Source organism: Bos indicus, chromosome 10, assembly GCF_029378745.1.
Source record: "Bos indicus isolate NIAB-ARS_2022 breed Sahiwal x Tharparkar chromosome 10, NIAB-ARS_B.indTharparkar_mat_pri_1.0, whole genome shotgun sequence".
NCBI classification, from domain to species: domain Eukaryota; kingdom Metazoa; phylum Chordata; class Mammalia; order Artiodactyla; family Bovidae; genus Bos; species Bos indicus.
Genome location: NC_091769.1, coordinates 45,553,661 through 45,581,162, shown reverse-complemented (window position 1 = coordinate 45,581,162; position 27,502 = coordinate 45,553,661). Strand labels below are relative to the sequence as shown.

At 39.6% G+C, this 27,502-nt stretch overlaps 1 protein-coding gene across 1 annotated transcript in view; it reads right to left on the bottom strand.

Moving 5' to 3' along the window:
• CSNK1G1 (casein kinase 1 gamma 1) overlaps positions 1 to 27,502 on the bottom strand; it is a 155,116-nt gene that overhangs the window by 47,640 nt on the left and 79,974 nt on the right. The window contains 1 exon segment of the mRNA XM_019968690.2: positions 16 to 167. Coding sequence (XP_019824249.2) covers positions 16 to 167 — 152 coding nt within the window.

Here is a 27,502-nt window from a genome sequence, read left to right as displayed (position 1 = left end):
GCAACGCCAACTTACCAACTGAATGGCTATCATTAACACAGTCTTCAAAGTAAAGGTCCGGTCACAGAGGTCAAACAAGTCCTCCAAGCTAGGGCCAAGAAGCTCCAGCACCATGGCGTTGTACTTCCCACACGGTCCAAAGTAATACACCTGTGGGAGACCTTCACCTGAAAGCAGAGGGAAAATGGGGTGCAGAGTGAGGGACCAAAGGCCAAAATACGACACAGCTGCATCAGCATGAAGCAGATCAAAAGGGAATACAACTTCTGAGATTTTCGTTTTCTTTCACAGTTCCTACCGGAGAACCTAAACTGAGCATGACAGCTTCAAAAGGAACTAGTAATGTGTGGGAAAGGCTAAGTCATTGCACAATATGTTCAAAATAAAGTAGTTATTTCATACCAAAGGCATTCCCACTGCTATGTAACAGAGAGAATAGTCCGTGGTCCACTGCTGGACTGGAGCATCAACTATTCTCCACCAAGAGTGCCCCAAAGTACACTATCACAAGTTTCAAAAAGACGACTCGTGAGCTCAAAGGCCAGGCTCACACACCTTGCTGCACTAGCCGGTCTCATGTGTACTCTGTGCTTACTGCCAAAACCACATGGAAATAGAGCTGTCTGTGACTGCGGCTCCGAGGAGAACCCAGACTGAAGGGGTGAGGTGACAGAGGGCGCAGCCTGGTCTTTTTCTCAGAGGGAGTCCCTGTAGCTTCCTGTTTTTTCTCAGTAGGAGCAATGTCAACAGGCTGGGTTTGGTTACTGATAAGTAATTATGAAAGGAAAAGGAATAAAAATACAAGGCAGGGCTTTCCCCAGATTTGAAATTCATAGTTATAAGAAGCCAAAATCTAGACGTTCTCATCTAAGTGGCAACTTGTGAATGAATTTCCTCCTTAAAGTGTATTGTAAATGAGACATCAATAAATATGTGCTAAATGGCACCATGTGAACTGTGGGTATGAATGAGACTACAGAACTAAAAAATCTGGTCCTTTGAGTGGGAACACTTCCATCTTAATACACTTATGTATACCGTGGTCTACACTTGTAAATGCTGCAGGTCACTGTATGCTCTTGCCTATGAGTTTTTCAGATAACAAGGTTCTCTCCATCTTGGCATTCTCTTTTCATTGTACAGGTGGAAAACTGGCAGAGGTAATTCTATCTGCTGCGATATGAACATCTGTGGCCCCTTCCCAAAATTCATATGTTGATGCTACAAATGCTACTAATGCCCAATGTGATTATTTTAAGACGTGTGGGCCTCTGGGAGGTGAGATCATGAAGGCAAGGCCTTCACGAGTGGGATTAGTGCCCTTAAGAAAGAGAACCCACAGAGCTCCCTAGCCACCTGCAGCCATGTGAGGACACAGCAGGAAGTTAGCAGTCTGCAACCCAGACGAGGGCCTTCAGCAGAACTTGACCACACTGGTATCATGATCTTGGACTTCCAGCTATTGGAACTGAGAAAAAAATTTTTCTGAGTTTATAAGTCACTCAGTCTGTGTTGTGTTACAGCAGCCCAAAGGAACTGAGACAATATCTAATCCTTAAAACTTTAACCCAATCAATGTGCTTGTCCTTCTCTCCAGCACAGGTCTTGTATATTTGGAACTGGTACAAATCATTGCTACGATATGCGTCTATAATTATTTTGTGTGGTGCATCAGTCTATTTTATTCCATTGAAATACTAGACAACTTCTTTTTTAGTGTTTCTATCAGGTCATTCCTGGCTCATACTGTCTACTATAGTATACTCTGCTCCTACTAGCCCCATAAATATCCACTGAATTGCCCTGTGCTTGTTTTGATTCTCCCTTTCCCCAAAAAGTTGTCTTTTTCCCCCTGTTGTTTTAAGAACTCATCTTCAGCTCACTTAAAATATATAAAACCTAACAGCTGTTCCTGAGTCCTGCTGAGAAATCCAAAGTGGAACACTACCATAGAGATTTACTGCTTTAATTAATCAGACACATTGTAGACTGTGGTTTGGAGATCTTTTAAATGCTACATCCTATATAATAGCTTCTGATGTGATGAAAAATTGATTTTCCTAATATTATATTCTTCAAAATAGGTGGGGCAGATCTGTTGGTTGCCTGCCCAATATCCATTCCCTCCTTCTTTGTTAACAACAAAATATCTAATTCTTATCAACAGCAACTCAGCTAGCTATAACCTTCTAGTCTCCTTTGATAACAGGAATGGCAAGTGAGATGGAAACAGAAATTGTTAGATAGGGTGGTTCTAGAGAAGTTCTTTAAGGGAGCTGATTCAAGTTGGAGGTATGTGCCTTTGAGATGACTGAAGCTCCAGAAGCCATCTAGAACTATCAGACTCCTTGAAGATGTAGATATGGATGAAACAAAATTAGAAGAACCCATCCCTGATGACAGGGAAGCAACCACACCAATGCAAGGCTTCCATTCCCTTCTGGACTTTTTTAATCCAGAAGAAAAATCAATCTCTACCTTGACTGAACTACTGTTCTTTGTAATTTTTTTACAACCAAGTCTAATCCTAATTAATAAACATTCTACTCCTTTACTTGGTTAAATTGCAAACCCAGGCACAATATCCTCCTTCTGAAGTACAAGCTAAAAGTCAGGGCTGTGTAGAAATATAAAACTGGCATGATTTTCTAGACTTGCTGCCAATATTTAAGGATCAATTTAAAAATAAGACACATGGTCATCTTGTTCTTGACGATCTTTAGTACCAAATCTAGGCATCTCTTGTCAGAAATTTCCATGTTTACAAAGAAGCCACAAAAGCTTTCTGGGTGATGTCTATAATTTCTAACTGTGAGTAATGTCACTCGTAACTCCTGCCTAGAAATTTCAAAGATGTGAGGAGTTCCTGCGGGCTGTGTTACTGTTCCTTTTATTAAATACTTTGAATCTCATAATACCCCATTGGGCTTTGGGATGCTCAAGACAACTTCCGGATTACTGAGTTTTGGCCTTGAAGGCTTTTCTCAAAGATGGACTAGGTCCAAGATGCTAGTGTACAAAAGAACTCAAGTCAGAGTTGTGGATTTGGTTCTGCTCCAACTCTGAAAATTCTTTCACCTCTCTGCTCTGTTTCATCCATAAAGAGAAGGAGTTCAGACTGGTTCTCTCTCTCTTTTTTTTTTGGCTATGCCGTCCAGCATGTGGGATGTTTGTTACCCAACCAGGGATGGAACCTGCACCCCCCCACTTCCCCCGACTGGGTAAAAGCAGAGTCTTAACCACTGGACCACCAGGGAAGTTCCTAGTTCTTTTAAATCTATAATCGTGACTATAGCTAGGATTTCCTTCTAGCTATCTTATAGGTTTTTCTTTGTAAAGCCATACAACCAGTATAAATGAAAACTGTCTCCATGGACTATGTGTGGTACAAATTCAAATGTAAGCTGGTAATGGTAACTGGTAGTGGTACTCAACTGAAAGTGTGTCTATCAGAAACACCTCTAAAACTTTAAAAAACGGATACAGTGACATCACGTCAAACCTACCAAACCAGAATTTCTAGTAGTGGGTATAAGCTAAGTTCCACAGATAATTCAGAAGTGCAACCTCAGCTGGAAAACTCTGTATCTAGAGGGTAGAAAATAAAGGGCACTGCTTTGCTTTATGGCTAATATATTATGAAAATTCGGAAAACAATGACAGACTAATCTTTTTCAGAAGCTCTTTCTCATCAGAACAACTGGACTCAATACCTTTTGAAAGGAATCATTTTAAGGCTATTTGAAAGACTTGTTCTGGAGTTTCTTAGGTATTATTGAGTATAAAAATCTCTTTGGAAGATGTAGTTGTAATTTATTAGAACCATCTGTACAGATAAACATGCGCTCACAAAAGTTTCAATCTGTGTCTGGTTTTATACATGACTACCCCTAAACTGGCCAGTGCTGGTGGTGAAAGACACAGGCCCACGAGAAAAATCTGCCTCTTTGGTCAGAGACAACTGCACAGTAATGATTGATCACCTGGGCTGTATTTAAATAAGAAATCCTGTATATTAGGTTTCACTCTACTTCTACAGAGCCATCTCTAATCCATTGTTTAAGAAATTTTTAATTAACCAATATTATGGTGTGAAATCACTCAATTCTTGGTATTTTAGAAATTAAGGAAGTATTATAATCTCTCATCTGCTCTGAAAATAAAAGCACTAATAAGGTCTCCTTCCTAAACTGGTCAGCTGCATAAAAGCTTGAAAATTAAAGAAGTAGATTCCACCTCTTCTGAAGGATTTACAACAGATATCACTCTAGTACCTTTAGCCATAGGCTAAATCTCTTCTAAAGCAAAACTTCAAGGCTATACCCACACTGCAGATGTTATCATGTATATTCTCAAAGGGAACTATGAAATAGCTTTTCCATCCATCAGTAACATATTCTTATAACCTCTGCTGGACATATGGCCCACACATATATCAAGTTGCACAGGACAGGAAGCAAGGCATATAGCACTAAAGCTATTTTTCAATCTGTCATAAAGTCAACTTGGGTTAAACACTCCAAATCAAGGATAATGGCTTCTTTATCATCCAAGCTGTTACCTAAAAAGATTCCATAATGTATTATGAACAGTAACTACCCTAAGTAGAGATATTTTTAAATACACATCAGGCAGAGAACTGAAATAGAACCACCTTGAAGCTTTTGGTAATTTGATCACATTATTGCCTAATAATTAGCCTTTCATTCTTTTTGAAAAACTAAATTACCTAGCTGTGAAGCAAATTCAAATAAGTCTCATATGTACATTAATATCTGGATGTAAAAAAGTAATATCTATATTAATATTTCTATGAAAAAGTACATATATGTTGATGACTATCTTCTAAAGTTAGGGCTGGAAAAAAACCTTTAAGGACATAATGACCTCGGCAATTCCTTTTCTTTGTTTATACAGTTTGTTTTTTAATTTTTAAAGAAAATAGGATAGTTTTTCTCCAAACTTAAGCTGTCCTTGGTTCCACCGATGGTAGTGGCTTTTAGCACAGTTACCGAATGTTCCTTAATGTTTACTAGAGATCAGGGAATTACTGATATATAGGGAATAATTTAATATTATTATTACTATATATATGGGGATAGTAATAATAATATTAAATAAGTTCACTTAACAAGAAAGCAGAAAGAATAGGCAGATAAACATGATTATACTCCATAGGAAGAAATGAAAGGAGAAAATGAAAGCATACCCTTTAAAACTCAGAAAATATTAAAACAACAAAAACAATGCATTCTCACAAAAAACATGAGACATTACATGCGTTTTTCTTTTTAAAAGAAGAACAGAATCCCTCTCATTTCTCTGACTCTGAAAAAAAATGCCTTTTTACAATATGACGCAGTTCAACATATGAATCTATTCAAACTGCTGGTGTAATAACCAAAACAGTGAGACCCAGGATTAAAGAATCAGCATTATTTTGTCTTGTCTATAATGAAAAATGTTTTACAACCACCTTGTTCACAGGCCTCTTGGGAACTGGAATATCATTAGACATATGCTGCTACTGCTAAGTCACTTCAGTCGTGCCCGACTCTGTGCGACCCCATAGACGGCAGCCCACCAGGCTCCCCCGTCCCTGGGATTCTCCAGGCAAGAACACTGGAGTGGGTTGCCATTTCCTTCTCCAATGCATGAAAGTGAAAAGTGAAAGTGAAGTCACTCAGTCGTGTCCGACCCTCAGCGACCCCATGGAATGCAGCCCTCCAGGCTCCTCCATCCATGGGATTTTCCAGGCGAGAGTACTGGAGTGGGGTGCCATTGCCTTCTCTGATATGCTGCTAACAGCAGCTCAAATTTGTATGGTGGGAGAAGAGAAGGTGAGAGGCAAGAGCAGAGGAATAATCTCACAGAAATTGAGCTTTTACAGTTTCTCTATTACATACAGTTGTGTACGTACACAACTACAAAGGCGTTACCTCTCAAAGCAGGTTTCGAACTTTTGTTTAGTCAAAGGAATCAGGAAAAAGTCTAAGACACGACAGATTTCTTCTGTAGCAGACTGCATCAAAGATAAAAAATGTTAAAGTGTGTTATGTATTGGGGGTGGGAGTGAAGGGTGGGGATCCTTTTTCTTTTCCAAAAGACTAGTAACTCAGTTCAGAACTGGTAAATTTATGGGATGAAAAGACCCAGTTTCTGAAAATTTACCACTTTATCCCTGTGATTAAGTTATGAAGACAGACTACTGAGTTCCAAAAGGTGAGAGATGACCAATTCTTCTTAATACACACCTGAACAATAACAACTGAAAAGTTAAGAAAGTTTAGCAAGCATTTAGAAGGAATAAGAAGGAAAAAATGAGACTACTCAAAGTACAATGAACCTCTTCCTGACAATTCTGCCCAACTCCCATTACACTTCCTTTGTCCATGAATCTGCCTTCCATATGAAGGTTTTTTGAAGGCAGTTGATTACAATATGTTAACTATGTGCTAATTATGTTTATTAGTGCCTAGTACCAATCAAAGCATATGGTAGATAAGGGCAGAGTAAGTATTAATACCAAGTAAATATACAAACACAATTGTCTCCAAGTTTTAGACTCTTTTTTTTCTGGCCATGCTGCGAGACATGTGGGATCTTAGTTCCCCAACCAGGGATTGAACCCATGTCCCCTTCACTGGGAACGCAGAGTCTTAACCACCGGACCGCCAGGGAAGTCCCTAAACCACATGTCTTTTTGGTAAAGTTACTTTCCCTTCCTACATAGGCAGCTTAATTTGTCATATTCACCTTCTTGGTTTCCAATATTTTTATATCAGTTCCATGAATACTATTTTACACCTTTGTATCATCTGTTCATCTTTCTATAGTTCTTGATTTTTGTAAATTTCAGTTCCTTATCTGGAAAAGGGGCTACCAGGGACATAAATTTTTTTAAATTGTAGAAGTGATATATAACTAATTTAAAATAAGTATAACAGCTAACCAAAAGTAGTACAGAAACACATGAATAAAAAGTATTCATACATAACAGATGATACACAGACACGTAATTAAAAATACTTTTCTGCAACTTCATTTTAAATTTAATATTATATAACGGACATTCTCCCTTATCAACATATAGCTGTACATTAAAAGCTATATCCTATCTCCCCCTATGATGTATCATATTTAAGTTTTCCTATACTGACGGACATTTAGGTTGTACCCATATATTTGTTATCAGAAATAGATATTACAGGGAATAGCTTTTGCTTGACACGTGTTATTTTCTTCCTTCTACTGATAACATCATCTTACTCTTCTGGGGTGAAAGCACCATTCCTTTACTGTTACTACTTCTGGGTAAAGCGGGGTCAAGCCATTTTCCACTGCCACCCCAAGGATATGACTCAAGCCAGATTAATTAGAAGATTCTATCCTCCTCCCCTACGGAACTGGGTCAAGAACAGGTGCTTAAACTATGCTGGTACAATGTGAGTAAGCTCTGGGACTTTGTGGAACTACTATAGGGAAGGAGGAGCAATTTCTGTCCAGCTTGATAACTAAACAGAAAGGAGCGTTGCCTGAAGCTATCAGAGACTACCGCATGAGAATAGGTAGATTACTTATCTGAGAATGAAATCAACACAGAGAAAGCAGAAATCAGAGAAACAGACAGACAAATGTACCACAAACTGGAGGACCAAGGACTGGTCCTGGCTTTGGCTAGCCTGAGGTCAGTCCTGCAGGCCAAGCAATTCTCTCCCCCAACTCCACCCACTCAATTAAGTAAGCTAGAACTCCATCAATTGAAAATGAAAATGTCTAGACAGAGACACATACTCATATGTAAAAATTCCTTGTGCCTACATCTGAGGGCATGAATACACATTATCTCTTGAGGGTGGATTCCTTGGAGAGGAAATGCTGAGTCAAGGGTCATGCACATCTAAAACCTCAGTATATGCCGCCACATTGCCAAGTTTAAATCCTCTTTGGTTCCTAGTCTGTCTCCAGTGCTGGGCCTCTTTTCACATTTATCACTACTGTCCTAGGCCCAGGGAGTATTTAAAGATGTTTTCAGAATATGTCTTGACTCATTCTTCCCAAAGCCCCAGCACTAGGTTATCTCCTCTCTCATATGTAGCCACAACATGTTTGCAGGAGTCTCCTAGCCTTTGATCCAAATTATCACTGATATTTCAAAGTCAGGTGACTCTTCCCCCCCTACTATTTGTACAACACTACGATAAGAAATTTCCACTCAAAGCACATCCGTATCACAAAAGTATATTGACCATAAACTGCTTTAAAGCTTATTAATGTTTTTATATAGGTCCTCCAATTTAATCCTAACAAATACACACAAGAATTACTACTCTCATTTTATGGGTAAGGAATTCATCTCAGGTCATACAGTGAGTGGTAGAGCCAAGACCAACCTCGCTCTGCCTCCAAGATTCAGACTCTTTTTTTTTGGACGGGGGTGGGGGTGGGGGTGGGGCGTTGTGCTTTGCGGCAGGTGGAAACTTAGTTCCCCGATCGAGACTGAACCTGTGTCCTCTGCACTGGCAGAACAGGGTCTTAACCACTGGACCGCCACGAAGTTCCTCAGGCTCTTTTACTGTACTGAATATATCTATCTGCGCCCTAACGTCCACGGACATCTAGAATGACAGCAAGGACTACCAAGTAACATTACTTTGACAGGAGATTGATGATGTTGGGAAAGATTGAAGGGAAAAGGAGAAGGGGGTGACATAGGATGAGATGGTTGGATGGCATCACTGACTCAATGAACCTGAGTTTGAGCAAATTCCAGGAGATGATGAAGGACAGGGAAGCCTGACGTGCTGCATTCTATGGGGTCGCAAAGAGTCAGATGTGACTTAGCGACTGAACAACAACAATAGATTCTGTGAAATGCAATCTGTGTATGAACCTAAGGGTCAATCACGAGACACTGATGATGTTTATAGGTTATAAACTCAAGTCATAAAGTATATTTTTCCTTAGAAAAGCACAGGTTAAGATTCTATCAAGAGTGCATTAGTAGTATTTTTCTAATGTAACTACAAAGTAGTCAATCTTTAAGCCTAATAAACACATCATTTAGGAATTCAGAGGGAAACCTGACCTATGTTTAGATTAACACAGGAAGTACAGGCCAGTACTTAATCCAAGTGGGATGCTCAGTGTTCACTCAGTCGTGTCTGACTCTTTGCGACCCCATGGACTGTAGGTAGCACGTCAGGCTTCCCTGTCCTTCACCATCTCCGGGAGTTTGCTCAGACTCATGTCCATTGAGTCAGTGATGCCATCCAACCATCTCATCCTCTGTCAGCCCCTTCTCCTCCTGCCTTCAATCTTTCCCAAAATCAGCGTGTTTTCTAATGAGAAAGTTTTTCACATCAGGTGGCCAAAGTACTGGAGATTCAGCTTCAGCATCATTCTTTCCAATGAATATCCAGCATTGCTTTCCTCTAGGATTGACTGGTTTGATCTTGCAATCCGAGGGACTCTCAAAGAGTCTTCTCCAATACCATGGTTTGAAAGCATTAATTCTTTGGCACTCAGCCTTCTTTAAGGTCCAACTCTTACATCCATACATGAGTACTGAAAAAATCATAGCTTTGTCTATATGGATCTTTGTTGGCAAAGTAATGTCTCTGCTTTTTAATATGCTGTCTTGGTGTATCATACTTTTTCTTCTAAAGAGCATCTTTTAATTTCATGGCTGCAGTCACTTTCCACAGTGATCTTGGAGGCCGAGAAAATAAAGTCTGTCACCGTTTCCATTGTTTCCTCATCTATCTGCCATGAAGTGATGGGACTAGATGCCATGATCTTAGTTTTCTGAATGTTGAGTTTTAAGCCAGCTTTTTCACTCGCCTCTTTTACTTTTATCAGGACGCTCTTTAGTTCCTCTTCCCTTTCTGCCATAAGGGTGGTGTCATCTGCATATCTGAGATTGATAATTTCTCTCAGCAATCTTGATTCCAGCCTGTGCTTCATCCAGCCAGCATTTCGCATGATGTACTCTGCATATAAGTTAAATAAGCAGGGTGACAATATACAGCCTTTCCCAATTTGGAACCAGTCTGTTGTTTCATTTTGGGTTCAAACTCTTACTTCTTAATCTGCGTACAGATTTCTCAGGAGGCAGGTAAGGTGGTCTGGTATTCCCGTCTCTTCAAGAATTTTCTATAGCTATCACCCTCTTTAAAAAGCCTTCCCTGTTTCCCATAATTAGAAACCATTTTTCCCTTCAGAACTTCCATATAATTTTATACGTAAATTAAAAAAATAACGTTCCATTGTTTTGGTGTGCATTATAGTTACTTGCATATCTTAGGGAGCTCCTTGAGAGTAGTACAACAATGTCTTACAGAAAATATGAAAATAAACATTACGTTTTCCTTCCAATAGGCAGTGACTATGTTTTTTATTATATAACTCTGTGGCTCTTTACTCACTGTAAGTGTTATGGACATAGCTGATGCTGAGTTCTTGCTAGTGAAAATATCATCTCCTTGCACAATGACTAAAGTAATTATTAGTAAGAGACTCTACAGGTTGGTAAGAAAAGTTGAATTAAAGCAATATAAATTATAAAGAAAGAGGAAAAAAATGTAGAGAAAAGTTCAAAGTGTGTCAGACTGTTGAAAGCACAAAAGAGTGCAAAGGGGCACAGAGCTGACACACACTTCTTTTAAGTGGGTGGAATATAAATTACTGAGAAGTCATTGAAAGAACAAGAAAATATTACTCACATATGTTAAAACTTGATCTTTTTGTTGGTTTCTGTCTTAAGTATGCTTATAGATACAAATATGCTACAAATACAAAAAGGCTTACTAGCAACAGAATTATTTTGATAATAGGTGTGAGGCATTATCTTTATGCAGTCTGTTACTGGAATTTAAGGAAAATATTCTCTCTCACAATGACACTGAGAGATACTGGAAAGGAATTCACTGAGTTTTAAAATAATACAGTAGACACATGCTTTTCACCTTCTCATAACCCACAGGAATAATTCACTTCAACAACTCATCTCTTTCATTTGATAGTAATCCATAGCTTTGAGGATGCTAAATGTTACCTTCCTTCTTAATAATTAATCTTGACAAACTGTGAGTTAAGGAGGGGGAGTCACTGAGGGCTGTGGTGAGTCCTGTGATGGCCACCGAGACTTCTGTCCTTGCCTTCCTTCCATAGGCATTTTCTAAAGGCAATCACGAAACTATTCTTAATGTCTGGAGAATATGGGAGGAAGAGAAACATGCAAGTACATAGTAAGACAGGTATCTGTAAAGACAGAAAAGTAAAGTATAACCTAGAATTAAACGGAGGAAACAGCATCACAAACTTAAGGGTCTGTGCTGACTTCTAAGCAAGCTTTGGACAGGCTTTGGAGCTTGACTGTTTCCAAACCTTTGCCTGCAAGAGCACTGTAACCATTTTCTGGAACCAACCACCACACTCCAGCCCAGGCCATGAACACATAAGTGACTTGGGTCTATTTTCAGAATTTCGCCTTCTATTTTTCAGGAAGATCCTTAAAAGAAGTCAAAATCCAAGTACCAATTCTGAGCAAATATCTCTCCCAGTTCTGTACTTTGCAAAACAATGCACTGAAAAGGTGTTAGTACTGTGTGTAACTGTGAGGTGCATGCAGGCTGCATAATTTCTATAATAAACTCACAACACTCTATTTGCAATTAAAGAAATTACTGGCTCAACAAGTCTTCATCAGCAAAATATCTAAAACAGAAGTGGTGCTTTTTTTTTCTCCAGGAGGGGGACAAATTTTACATATGTATTGTAACTAGAGGTAATTACTTCTATGCCTCAAGTGACTCAGAGCTATTTGAGAGTTTTAAAGAGCAAACAAGGGCCACATGGGTTTGGCCCCAACAGATAAGCAAGCATATGAGAAATGTCTCAATGCTTTAAACCACTGAAAAAACACGCAAAGGACACACAACCAAAGAATTAATCCTAGTCCAGAAATGTACTTGGGTATTGAGTTTCAGAAATATCAGTTCCTTTTTATGGCAAACTAGTGTAGCTAGTTAATAAAAGTTAAAAGTCATGATGGTTTATCCTTGGAAAAATGGAAAGAAATTCATTGTACTATCACAACTAAATTAGCTCCATTAAAGACCAGAAAATTCGTACAGAGTATGACAATTACACCTTTCCAAGCCCAGTAAATGAAAACAATCCTATTTTTTCTGCACAAAATTAACAATTTACTACAGATTGGATTTATGCTGTAACATCAATGAAGCATTTAAATGTCCTTAAAAAAAAGATTTATTATATATTGGCTGTGCTGGGTCTTCACTACTGCGTACAAGGCTTTCTGTAGTTGCAGAGTGGGGGCTACTCTTCGTTGCGGTGTGAAGGCTTCTCTTGCTGCAGAGCATGGATCCAGGCAGCAGGCTCAGTAGTTGCAGTGCATGGGCTTAGCTGCTCCGCGACATGGGGGATCTTCCTGGACCAGAGATCCAGTCCATGTCCCTTGCACTGGCAGGTGGATTCTTAGCCACCGGACCACCAGGGAAGTCCAAAATGCCATTTTAAAATGTTTTCCGGACAACATAGGTGGATTTGGAAATTCACATGCATGCATACAGACTCTTTTCAGAGGAAAAGATGACAAGCACGACCCAGTGGCCCTTGTCTGAAGTTTGCTCCATATACAGAGGGTATTTTAAAAACTGAAATATAGGCTATTTACAACGTTGTGTTAGTTTCTGCTGTATAGCAAAGTGATTCAGTTATACATACACATACATTCTTTTCTGTATTTTTCCACCACTTACTGTAATGATATTGAATATAGTGCTGTACAGTAGGACCTTGTAGGACCTCCATCATATATAAACTAGTTTGCATCTGCTAATCCTAAACTCCCATCCATCCCTCCCCCACACCGCCTCACCCTTGGCAGTCACAAGTCTGTTCCCTATGTCTATGAGTCAGTTTCAAGACAGAGATGCTTTTCACATAGCCACCTCAGGCACTTGCCTGACTCACCAACTCAAGCACACTTTAGTATTTGGGTTCTTCTCCCCGAGAGGGACAACAGTGACACTGCTGCTGCTCCTTCTGCAAAGTATGTTCAATACACTCAGATATTTCCAAACATCCTCCTCACCCTTTACCCAGGGCACAGGACTTTAACTTTTTAAAATCTGAGGCCTCTGCTGTTGCCCCAGTGGTTACTTATTTCAAATATGCCACTCATGCTGAAAGGAGCAGGCTTTCGAAGGGCTGAAGTTTGGCAGAAATGGCTTTAAATTCATCATTCCACGTTGGTGTGTTTAGAGATTTAGTATAAAAACAAAACAAAAAGATGAATCAAATCTGTACAGTTTATATTGTTTCATATTTTGTAAATTCTATATTAAAAGCATGCTATACATATATTAAAATATCAGTGTTTCAGACCCCTCTAAGTATAAGAAGATTGGTCTCTTTTAACATAGGCCCAAAGAAGGCATTTCTCTTAAGATTATTCTTTTCCAACAAGCATATGATAAGTATAATAAACACAGATACAATCAGCTGTGAAAGAAGCAATTCTCTTTCTGAGAGTACTCACTGCCCTTTGCTAGGACATCACATGGTTGTTGTTTATAGACTCTAATCCGCACTTTGAGAATCTCAGTATGTTGAAATGTCTCAAGGCAAAACGCTTTGCTTTCTAGCAACTAGTACATGAACAGTAAAAATGTATGGTCTGTGAGTCCACTGTTCTCTTGCATACTGTCAACTGCTTTCTCCCAGTTCTTGAGCCACATTCTTAGAGAGCGTGCTCTATGCTGAGAGGTGTAGTCCATGTGATCCTCTGCCTCCTTATCAGAGCATCAGAATCTGGATTGAAAAGCTACTCCAAACTGAGTCAGTGAGTCTCTTTCCTTGTTGTTGCTGTTTAGTTACTGAGTCATGTCCAACTCTTTTGCGACCCCAAGGGCTGCAGCTGCAGCGTACCAGGATCCTCTGTCTATGGGAATTTTGTCACTTCCTTCTCCAGGAGATCTTCCTGACCCAGGGATCAAACCTGCATCTCCTGCATTGGCAGGTACATTCTTTACCACTAAGCCACCTGGGAAGTCTCTTTCCTAGGAACTTCCAACTGAGACAAAGAACTTCAGTCACTCTCTGCTGGTGCTTAAATGGAGAAGAGCTACATAAAAGGATCTTTCCATCAACTGTAAGGAGAAGCAGAGAAGGCTGATAATACAGAGAAAACGAAGAGTTCTCACAGAAGCCACGGCAAAAGGTTTTACAACCCTAAGCAGAAGAAGGGTCAAATATAGTGTCAGAGTCCAGAAGAGTTAGATAGAAGGCCAGAAGTAGTGAGTGATCTCTGTTCGTTTCCAAGGCAAACATCATGGTAATCCAAGTCTATGCACTGATCAGAAATGCTGAAGAAGCTGAAGTTGAATGGTTCTATGAAGATCTACAAGACCTTCTAGAATTAACACCCAAAAAAGATGCCCTTTTCATTACAGGAGACTGGAATACAAAAGTACAAAGTCAAGAAACACCTGGAATAACAGGCAAATTTGGCCTTGGGAGTACAGAATGAAGTAGGGCAAAGGCTAATAGAGTTCTGCCAAGAAAATGCACTGGTCATAGCAAACACCCTCTTCCAACAACACATGAGAAGACTCTAAACACTGACATCACCAGATGGTCAACACCAAAATCAGACTGATTATATTCTTTGCAGCCAAAGATGGAGAAGCTCTGTACCATCAGCAAAAACAAGACCAGGAGCTGACTATGGCTCAGATCATGAACTCCTTATTGCCAAATTCAGACTGAAATTGAAGAAAGTAGGGAAAACCACTAGACCACTCAGGTATGACCTAAATCAAATCCCTAACAATTATACAGTGAAAGTGAGAAACAGATTTAAGGTATTAGATCTGATAGAGTGCTTGAAGAACTATGGACAGAGGTTCGTGACATTGTACAGGAGATAGGGAGCAAGACCATTCCCAAGGAAAAGAAATGCAAAAAAGCAAAATGGCTGTCTGAAGAGGCATTACAAATAGCTGTGAAGAGAAGAGAAGCAAAGAGCAAAGGAGAAAAGGAAAGATATACCCGTTTGAATGCAACGTTCCAAAGAATAGCAAGGAGAGATAAGAAAGCCTTCCTCAGCGATCAGTGCAAAGAACTAGAGGAAAACAACGGAATGGGAAAGACTAGAGATCTCTTCAAGAAAATCAGAGATATCAAGGGAACATTTCATGCAAAGATGGGCTCGATAAAGGACAGCAATGGTATGGACCTAACAGAAGCGGAAGATATTAAGAAGAGGTGGCAAGAATACACAGAAGAACTGTACAAAAAAGATCTTCATGACCCAGATAACCACAATGGTGTGATCATTCACCGAGAGCCAGACATTCTGGAATGTGAAGTCAAGGGGGACTTAGGAAGCTTCACCACGAACAAAGCTAGTAGAGGTGATGGAATTCCACTTGAGCTATTTCAAATCCTAAAAGATGATGCTGTGAAAGTGCTGCACTCAATATGCCAGCAAATTTGGAAAACTCAGCAGTGGCCACAGGACTGGAAAAGGTCACTGTTCATTCCAATCCCAAAGAAAGGCAATGCCAAAGAATGCTCAAACTACCGCACAATTGCACTCATCTCACAAGGATGAGTAAAGTAATGCTAGTAAAGTAATGCTCAAAATTCTCCAAGCCAGACTTCAGCAATACACGAGTCACAGACTTCCAGATGTTCAAGCTAGTTTTAGAAAAGGCAGAGGAACCAGAGATCAAATTGCCAACATCTGTTCGATCATCGAAACAGCAAGAGAGTTCCAGAAAAACATCTATATCTGCTTTATTGACTATGCCAAAGCCTTTGACTGTGTGGATCACAATAAACTGTGGAAAATTCTGAAAGAGATGGGAATACCAAACCACCTGACCTGCTTCCTGAGAAATCTGTATGCAGGTCAGGAAGGAACAGTTAGCACTGGACATGGAACAACAGTCTGGTTGTTGTTCCAGGAAAAGGAGTACGTCAAGGCTGTATATTGTCACCCTGCTTATTTAACTTCTATGCAGAGTACATCATGAGAAATGCTGGACTGGAAGCACAAGCTGGAATCAAGATTGCCGGGAGAAATATCAATAACTTCAGATATGCAGATGACACCACCCTTATGGCAGAAAGTGAAGAAGAAGTAAAGAGTCTCTTGATGAAAGTAAAAGAGGAGATTGAAAAAGTTGGCTTAAAGCTCAACATTCAGAAAACTAAGATCATGGCATTCAGTCCCATCACTTCATGGCAAATAGATGGGGAAACAGTGGCTGACTTTATTTTTCTGGGCTCCAAAATCACTACAGATGGTAACTGCAGCCATGAAATTAAAAGATGCTTACTCCTTGGAAGAAAAGTTATAACCAACCTAGACAGCATATTAAAAAGCAGAGACATTACTTTGCCAACAAAGGTCTGTGTAGTCAAGGCTATGGTTTCTCCAGTAGTCATGTATGGATGTGAGAGTTGGACTGTGAAGAAAGCTGAGGGCTGAAGAATTGATGCTTTTGAACTGTGGTGTTGGAGAAGACTCTTGAGAGTCCCTTGGACTGCAAGGAGATTCAACCAGTCTATCCAAAAGGAAATCAGTCCTGAATATTCATTGGAAGGACTGATGTTGAAGCTGAAGCTCCAAGACTTTGGCCACTTGATGTGAAGAGCTGACTCACTGGAAAAGACCCTGATGCTGGGAAAGACTGAAGATGAGAGGAGAAGGGGACGTCAGAGGATGAAATGGTTTGATGGCATCACCGACTCAATGGACATGAGTTTGAGTAAAGTCCTGGAGCTGGTGATAGACAGGGAGGCCTGGCGTGCTGCAGTCCATGGGGTCACAAAGAGTGGGACACGACTGAGCGATTGAACTGAACTGTTCCTAAAAGCTTTCTAAGTGCTTTGTTCCAATCCCTAGTGAGACCTGAATATTTCCTTCCTCAGTTACATAGTCTATGTCCCTATGATTTTTCAGCAAATCCTCATTTAGAATCACAGCCAATTGCAGTAGATTATTATTTGCAATCAAATGATGTTTACCAATACACACATATAATTGTTTCTTTTCCTCTTCTTTAACCATCACTTGCTAAACACTATGTGCAAGACACTACACTAGATGTTTAAGGGAAGAAAGGAAAAAAGAAAGGTAAGTAAGACAGAGACTTTCTCCTTAGGGAGCTTACAGACAGAAAATAGAGAAGTAAACATCTAACATAGCACTAGGTCGAGTCTTTCATAAAAATTAGCAAAAAGGAAGAGTGTGATATGGAATGGCATAAGCACCAAACCCACTTACTTTCATGATATATACTTGGCCAGAAAAAATTTAAGCAATTAAAAAAATAAGCAGAGTATTTTGCATATGTGTACCTTATTACATGAACTCTGCAGCACTGCATATACTACAGATTCATACCATTCAGTACACATTTTTCCAAGGAGTACATATTTACTGAGCATGATTATACACACAAATCCAATTAGACTACACTCTATACTCCATGGGCAATTTAAGAGATTTTTCAAGGCTATCTTTGACTATATGTGATTTTCACCTGTGTGCTAACTTTAGCTCCTAACTTCACATGTGACTACACTGTGTTCAACAATTGGTTTCCTTAGAGAAGCTGTCATCCTTGAAATTCTAGCTTTTAAATTAAATAAAATTGATCTGTGATAGCTGGTGGTCTAGTTATTGACTGATTATTATCTCTGAAATCCATACTGGATGATAATGTTACAAGAACATCAGCAGTGTTTGAAACTTACTCCTTCCCACTTGATAAACAGATTGCCATCTTATATTGAAACTAGAAAAATTTTAATGAAAAAATTTTTATATATAAAAATACTAAGGAAGTACACATCAGATAGTAGTTGTGAGTAGAGAGAGTGACTCTTTTACATATTTTTCCAAACCTTCAATGATATTGGTTTTCTTCATAATTTATAAAAAAAATTTTTTTTCCTATGGGCAAGCTGCACACAGATAGTTGTAAATTCCTTCTTTAAAGTTACTTTCTTTTTAGGTAGCAGAGTAAGAGATCTTTCCTGAACTATAACTGCTGAAAGTGAAGCCAAGCAAAAAGTTGACAAGTTATAACAACTGGTTCAATGTGATTGAGTCCAAATAATTCTCAACTGCTGATGGGCCATTTATGTATGAAGATGTGCAATGATACAGCCATTATATTGATGAGAACCATACACACTCTCTACCTTTAAAGAACTTAAATTCTAAAACTTTTGCCAGGCAGTTCTTGGATGTTCTGAGTTTTCAATTAATAGTGGAAATATATGTATCACTACGAACAAAGCTGGTGGAGGTGATGGAATTCCAGTTGAACTATTTCAAATCCTGAAAGATGATGCTGTGAAAGTGCTGCACTCAGTATGCCAGCACATTTGGAAAACTCAGCAGTGGCCACAGGACTGGAAAAGGTCAGTGTTCATTCCAATCCCAAAGAAAGGCAATGCCAAAGAATGCTCAAACTACCGCACAACTGTACTCATCTCACACGCTAGTAAAGTGATGCTTAAAATTCTCCAAGCCAGGCTTCAGCAATACATGAACTGTGAACTTCCAGATGTTCAAGCTAGTTTTAGAAAAGGCAGAGGAACCAGAGATCAAATTGCCAACATCTGCTGGATCATCAAAAAAGCAAGAGAACTCCAGAAAAACATCTATTTCTGCTTTATTGACTATGCCAAAACCTTTGACTGTGTGGATCACAATAAACTGTGGAAAATTCTGAAAGAGATGGGAATATCAGACCTGACCTGACCTGCCTCTTGAGAAACCTGTATGCAGGTCAGGAAGCAACAGTCAGAACTGGACATGGAACAACAGACTGGTTCCTAATAGGAAAAGGAGTACGTCAAGGCTGTATACTGTCACTCTGCTTATTTAACTTATATGCAGAATACATCATGAGAAACGCTGGGCTGGAGGAAGCACAAGCAGGAATCAAGATTGCCGGAAGAAATATCAATAACCTCAGATATGCAGATGACACCACCCGTATGGCAGAAAGTAAACAACTAAAGACCCTCTTGATGAAGGTGAAAGAGGAGAGTGAAAAAGTTGGCTTAAAGCTCAACATTCAGAAAACTAAGATCACAGCATCTGGTCCCATCACTTCATGGGAAATAGATGGGAAAACAGTGGAAACAGTGGCTGACTTTATTTTTCTGGGCTCCAAAATCACCACGGATTGTTACTGCAGCCATGAAATTAAAGCTTACTCCTTGGAAGGAAAGTTATGACCAACCTAGACAGCATATTCAAAAGCAGAGACATTACTTTGCCAGCAAAGACCCGTTTGTCAAAGCTATGGTTTTTCCAGTACTCATGTATGGATATGAGAGTTGGACTATAAAGAAAGCTGAGCTCTGAAGAATTGATACTTTTCAACTGTAGTGTTGGAGAAGACTCTTGAGAGTCCCTTGGACTGCAAGGAGATCCAACCAGTCCATCCTAAAGGAAATCAGTCCTGAATATTCATTGGAAGGACTGATGCTGAAGCTGAAACTCCAATACTTTGGCCACCTGATGCGAAGAGCTGACTCATTCAAAAACACCCAGATGCTGGGAAAGATTGAGGGCAGGGGGAGAAGGGGACAACAGAGGATGAGATGGTTGGATGGCATCACCAACTCAATGGACATCGGTTTGGGTAAACTCTGGAAGTTGGGGACGGACAGGGAAGCCTGGCGTACTGCGGTTTGTGGGGTTGCAGAGAGTCGGACACGACTAAGAGACTGAACTGACTGATACATATCTCTGACTATACACCAAATCCTTTAAGAAAAAAGTTTGGTGGATTTTGTTCTGATATCTTGAACTATTCATTCATAACTCTATTCTGCTTCCTTAATACAATTAATCAAGAATTGCTAGCATAAGCAAATAAAGCAGTTGAGAGCCTCAAAGGGAGAGTACATGTAAAAGGAGCTGCAACTTAACTTGGTGAGCTCATTGCCAGTGAATACTGCTGAGGGTTTATGTACTGAGATTTTATCAATTTAACAGACATGTATTGAGTCTCTTCTTCGGGTGAAATTATTTGCAAATAATACTACAGTGAATAAAAGATGCTTCTCACCCTTAAAAAAGCTCACAGTCCAGGGAAGCCTCCTACATTGTTGGTGGGAATGTAAACTGGTGCAGTCACTATGAAAACAGCCTGGAAGTTGCTCAAAAAACTAAAATTAGAGTTGCCACATGATCCAGCAATCCTACTTCTCGTCATACATCCAGAGAACACTATAATTTGAAAAGACACCTGCACCCCAATGTTCACTGCAGCACTGTTCACAATAACCAAGGCATGGAAACAACCTACGTGTCCACTGACGGGTGAGTGGATAAAGAAGATGTGGTGCATATATACAATGGAATACTACTCAGCCATAAGGAAGAGTAAAATAATGCCATTTGCAGCAAAATGAATGGACCCAGAGGTTATCCTACTAAGTGAAATAAATCAGAAAGAGAAAGACAAATACCACAGGACATCATTTATATGGGAAAGTTAAAATATGACACAAATTACCTTATCTACAAAACGGAAATACTCACAGATACAGAGAACATTCCAGTGGTTGTCTTGTGTGAGAGGGATGTGGTGAGGGTAGATCAGGAGTGTGGGATTAGCAGGTGTAAACTATAATATACAGAATACACAACAAGGGTCCTACAGTATAGCACAGGGAACTATATCAATAACCCATGATAAGCCATAAGGAAAAGAATATGAAAAGGAAAGTACAACTGCATCACTCTGTTGTATAGCAGAAATTAACACAACATTGTAAATCAACTATACTTCAATAAGTGGGGAAAAGAAGTCCACAATCTAGCAGCATGTTATACTGTGGAAAGTCCACAGAGTAAGGGATACATTCTCTTTCTGTAAGTTCTCTCATTACAGAGCTTCACATGTGGCATGTATACAAGGAATAAAGAAGTACTCCCTGAAGTAATTCCTGTGTTACACAAACTGAACTGAGTGATAAGAAATAAACAGTTGTGGTCACTGCCATGTGTGAGCAGAGATCAACAAACTATAGCCTTTAGGTCAAATCTGGCCCATCTATTTTTGCAAGATTAGAGAACGAAGAACGGTTTCTATTATTTTTAAATGTTTGAAAAAAATTTAAAGAATACTTCATAAGTGCAAATTACATACAATTCAAATTTCAGTGACCAAGAATAAACCTTTATTGGAATATAGCTTATTTGCTTACAAATTGTTTTTGGCTATGTTTGCACTATAAGGACAACAAAAGCTAAAGATAAGTTAACAAGAGGTGAATACTTGCAAGAGAGACAATACTTGTCACAAAGCCCAAAACATTTACTATTTGTTCCTTTATACTGTCTGGCTTCCTAAGAAATCTCACTTTCCACACTGGAGGCAGGATATAGGCCAACCGTTTGTATCTTTCACTTTGGGGGGCAATGACATTCACTAACATTCCCACAGACCATTGTAATAAACCTTACTTGTGATGTTTCAGTAGTTCATCACTAGTAAGACCACTTCCTTTGAGAATTCACAGATGAATCCAGTTATGCTAAGGACCAAATATAAATGAATCCCTTGGCTTGATCTTTGCATAATGGTTTCAATTCTGTTTTACCAAACAAAAGTAGGTATTGACCATTTGAATTTGTTTTTCCTGATCTTCTTTTCCAAGTACTGAAAGATGGCTGCAGTGAAGCGCTCCCCTAAACTGGTGTGAAAGGCTGGGGAGCTGTAGAAGTAAAAGTGTTCATTTCACCAAGCAGGCTCTTAACTATTATTTCTACCCAACCACATTCAGCTCCTCTGAAAGAGACAAACATCTCCCTCAAGATCATAGCTCTGGTGGGTTCACCACGGTGGAATTCTGCCCTATGAAGTCAGAGAAAGGACTGGGAAATATTTACTCACTATTGTTTGAGAATCCATCAAAAATTCTTCAAAAATGAACCTGTTAACTCTTTGTTCTGCTATCTTTCAAAGCTATGAGAAATGTAAATAAGATATTTCTACAGGAAAAGTAGATCTTCAGTTTCCATGTAAAACAATACTGCCTTCTGTTTATGCAGCACTTTTCCCTTAAGGATTTAATGCCTTTACAGACATTACCTCATTCAACTCTAGAAGGTCTGCAAACTCCATAAGAAAGGCGAGGTTCCCCCTGGTGCGTGAATAGGGAAACTGAGGCATAGCAGGGGCAGGTGGTTAACAATAAGTCACAGAAAAACAGTGAGAAAGTTTAGGCTAAATTTCTCCTCGCTCCCATTGGTGGTCTCCACTTATGCACACTGCCTATAATTAGAGAGGACAAGTGTCTAAATATTCAGTCTTCAAGACGTAATTTCAAGGCTGTCCATTTATCCCAATTAAGATCCGTTTTCTCTGAATTTAGTGGTGTATGTCTCCTCTCTCCATGGTATCTCTGGCAGACTTTTGAAAAACTTATACATGGCAAAAAAGAATCCAGATTTCACTTTCTTCTACCAAGTTCATCATTTCATCCTTTTTCCTCTTGTTATGAAAACTTTCTGCCCAACTGGGGACTAAAACATTTCTTCTCAATTCCTTAAAGCACTCCTAGCTATTGAACATCTAAGTTGACATGTGTTACCTGTACGTAACTATTCTTGTTATGTGATTTACTTCTATTTCAGTAAAATTACCATCTTTCCAGCATCTCTTCGGATGATCTTATTTTTTAATTTTCTTGTGTACTGCTTCCTGTGTTTGCCCAGCCTGTTTACAATGTACTCCTAAGGAACTTCACCACACTATAGGAGGGTTTTGCCAGTGTCATGCTTTCTCATGATTTTCTTCAGATCTATGCTTTATCCCTCTGGGGAAGTAAAACCAAATTCCTGTTAATTTATCAATTGCCTGGATTGAGAGTTCTTCTGGGACCGACCAGTACATCCTATCCTTTTCAAAAAAATAATTTGATTTACTTATTTATTTTTGGCTGTGTTGGGTCTTCGTTGCTGTGCAGACTTTCTCTACCTGCAGAGAGCAGGGGTTACACTCTAGCTGCAGAGCATGCGCTTCTCATTGTGGTGACTCTAGGTTCATGGGCTTTGGTAGTTGTGGCACATGGGCTCGGTAGTTGTGGCTCACAGGCTCTAGAGCACAGGCTCAGCAGTTGTGGTGCACATGCTTAGCTGATCTGAGGCATGTGGGATCTTTCCAGACCAGGGATTGAACCCGTATCTCCTACACCGGCAGGAGGACTTTTTTTTTTTTTTTTTTTACCACTGAGCCACTACGGAAGCCCCCTTTTCCCCAATCTCTTTTGATGACATATAAAACCATTCCCTCTCAGAAACTTCAAAACTGCAAAGCCCAATCAGTCGTATGAATACTTTAAAAAAAAAAATTTATTGACAAACAGTTGATTTACAATATTTTAGGTGTACAGCACAGTGATTCAGTTATACATATACACATATTCATTCTTTTTCAGATTCTTTGCCCATACAAGTTAACAGAATATGAATACTTCAGTTATAGCATAAAGATTTCGGTGGGTGAAAAAATGGCTTGCATGGAGTAGCTCTGAGCTCTTCGGTTGCACACATGGAGAAAGTATTCAACACAAATGATTAATTTACTTTAGAAAGAAATGTTTCAAAACATAGATCACCCAAGGCTATAAAAGATTTCATAGGTAACAAAGGCATGAAATTAGGGGGCACCATATGAAACAGGAAATCCTACTCTTTCACTGGGGGAAAGTCCTGGGGCTTTGCTTCAGTTGACACTTTTACAGCAACCTTTCACTGCTGCTGCTGCTGCTAAGTCGCTTCAGTCGTGTCCGACTCTGTGTGACCCCATAGACATCTGGCAGCCCACCAGGCTCCCCCGTCCCTGGGATTCTCCAGGCAAGAACACTGGAGTGGGTTGCCACTTCCTTCTCCAGTGCATGAAAGTGAAAAGTGAAAGTGAAGTCGCTCAGTCGTGTCCGACTCTCAGCGACCCCATGGACTGCAGCCTACCAGGCTCCTCCATCCATGGGATTTTCCAGGCAAGAGTACTTGAGTGGGGTGCCATTGCCTTTCACTAGTTTATTACAGTTAGGCAAGGGATAATGGGTAAGGCGCCAGGCACCTGCTCAGTATACACAGAAGACAAAAATTTGAACAAAAACATGAGATAAACACATTCCTAGCTTAGGTTTTTCTACTGTGTGCTCCTCGGTAAGTAATATACTAACCTTCCTTGTGCTCAAAATGGGAAAAATGAAACAACCATATAAAGTACCTAGTGGACATTTGCTTTCTCTTCCCAACAAGATTTTGCCTAGGCTTTATTATTTGTTACACTGTGAAATTTCAATAAGTATCTTAATGTCTTTTTTATTTTTAAAGTTTATTTATTTATTTGCTTGCCTGACTTGCTGTACAGCCACTGAGAGTTCCTTGACCAGGGATCGAACCTATGCCCCCCTGCAGTGGAAGTGCACAATCCTAACAACTGGACTATCAGGGAACTCTCTCTTGTTGTCTTCAATTTGAGGATTAGCAACTCTTTTACAAGAAAGCCAAAGCAGAACAGTCATTAGCAGATTAGAATAGCTGCTGGAAAGCCAGGGCATGGCAGCTCAGGCTTAGATCAGCTCTGATATGATATTTATTCCTACAGCCCTTGAGAATTTTTCCCAGGTAGGTTGCTGGGTGGAAGTGGAATTAAAAGTTTAACCAGAGTGAGATCAGTGGCTCTACTACATTTAGGATCTCTCAACACAATTAAGAAGGCTCTAGTAGCAAACAGATGACAGTATTATCTATTTATAAGTTGCTGTGCTTAGCTGCTAGGTTGTGCTCAACTTTTTGTGGACCCCATGCACTGCAGCCTGCCAGGCTCCTCTGTCCATAGGATTTTTCAGGCAAGAATACTGGAGTGGGTTGGTGTTTCCTCGTCCAGGAGATCTTCCCGACCCAGGGATAGAACCTGTGTCTCCTACGGCTCTTGCAGCGGCAGGCAGATTCTTTACCACTGAGCTACCTGGGAAGCCTCATATTTTGAGACCCCATGGACTGCAGCCCACCAGGCTCTGTCCAGGGAATTCTCTAGGCAATAATACTAGAGTGGGTAGCCATTCTGTTCTCCAGGGGATCTTCCCAACTCAGGGATCAAACCTAGGTCTCCTGCATTGTGGGCAGATTCTTTACTGTCTGAGCCACCAGGGAAGCCTATATTATAAGTTAGGCCTTTCCAAATGCCAAGTGAAGTGATGGGAATTTACCATAACTTACCCTAATGCTTGTGACTAAAAATGCCAAACTTACTGTGCAAAACCAGTTCCTGAGAAAACAGCTAGCTCTGCGAAGACTGATAGAAGGGAACTTTTTGTTCCTTCTGGCTAAGTCAGAGGTCTCCACCAGATTTTATCACTTGTACTCTTATTTCTGTATCCAGAGTCCTGTTTTCTTGCATTTGACTATTCACTTCTCCCCCATCTTCTTTCATTTGCTCCTGCTCTTGCTGCCTCTTTCCCTCTCCCTTCTTCTCTCTCTGCTGCACCCTTGGTTATGGTTTATTCATTTTTTGTTAATTAGCAAACATGCACTGGCCCCTGTCATGTGAGCAGCCCCTATCTAGCTATGAAATTTCATGCTCAGACCGCCCCTCTTATGTTTAGGCTTCCTCTCTGTGGAGGCCACTGGTTTTGCCTGTCCCTACCCCAAACATACTATCCACCAAGTCCTGTTCCTGTGTATCAGGATACAAGCAAAAGCGGGAGGTGTACTGGATGAAAGATTTGTGGGTTGGGAAACTTAAAAACTGACAATGTATATACTCTCCTAAGTAAAAGGTACTCAGAACACAGGAAAATCTAAACCATTCCCATAATAGGAAAATAAGTTTGGAACTTACCCATGGTGACTATAATACAATTAGCCCAACACTGATCGCTGAGGAAAATGATAAGAAAATAAGAAAGATGGTTACAGCTCACTGGGTGCTTTCATCTGCTGAATGCAAGGCTTACAGTCTTTAATTATCATGATTAAATACTGCTATTCTTTCTTGTGAAGCTGGCACACTATACTAAACAAATACTTAAGCTACCAGGAGGGCAAGGCAGTCCCAGGGAATCCAGAGTCGACCTTTAAGTCCTTCATTTCTAATCTTGTGTACTCAGAACAACCTATAGAAAGTACACAGGAAAAGAAAGCATATTGTGCTCAATTCCAAAGCCCTTTGTACTGTGAAAAATCAAAACAGCGATTTAAGAAAGAAAAAAGCAAAAACAAGACAAAAACTGAAGATTGTACTTGGTTTAGTCACAGGAGAAAACCTAAAACTTTGATATTACAACAGCAAAGACTATAATAATGTTTCATAATTATTACATATAGTTTCAGAGTTGGAAATATTGTATAACATATAGTTTCACATGTTTAAAATATTGTTTTTCTTTGTATGTAATAAATTTGGAAATTCTCCAGCATTATCAGGTTTAATAACTAAACCATAATTTGCAAATAAAAATCTATTCCACCCTTGCACATCCAAGTACGTGAAAACAGTAGATAATATTCCCATTTTGATTCTGACTACTGGGTGTCCACTTTGCCAGGGTTATATTTTTGATGTAATTAACTTTAGAAACTGAGTAAGATATCAACTATAAATATCTACATAGTAACAGGGTCTTTGAGAGTTTTTAATACAATTTCAGTGTGCAAATAGGTCTTAAAAAGTCATATATTCTAACTTTCTATCCAGTGTACAAATCTCCTTTACAACATCCAGAATGTATTAACTGTTCAATTTCTGCCTGAAAACTGCCCTCCCATTAAGAGACAGGAATGCTTTCCTGTCTCTGCTGAGACATCACTTTGCCAACAAAGGTCATATAGTCAAAGCTATGGTTTTTCCAGTAGTCATGTATAGATGTGAGATTTGTACCATAAAGAAGGCTGAGTGTCAAAGAATTGATGCTTTTGAATTGTGGTGCTGGAGAAGACTCGAGAGTTCCTTGGACTGCAAGGAGATCCAACCAGTCAATCTTAAAGGAAATCAACCCTGAATATTCATTGGAAGGACTGATGCTGAAGCAGAAGTTCCAATACTTTGGCCACCTGATGTGAAGAGCTGACTCATCGGAAAAGACCCTGATGCTGGAAAAGATTGAAGGCAAAAGGAGAAGAGGGCAGCACAGTATGAGATGGTTGGCAGCATCACTGATTCAGTGGACATGAATTTGAGCCACTCTAGGAGATAGCAGAGGACAGGGAAGCCTGGCATGCTGCAGTCCTTGGGGTCGCAGAGAGTTGGACATGACTTAGCCAACTGAACAACAACAACAACAACAATAGTCATTTAGATATTTTCTGTGCTCATGTGACATATCTGTGTGTTTTCCTTGTATTATAGAGATATAATCATGTTATACTATTTTACAAAGCTTCTTATAAAACTTAAAAAATATATTGGGGCATCTTTCC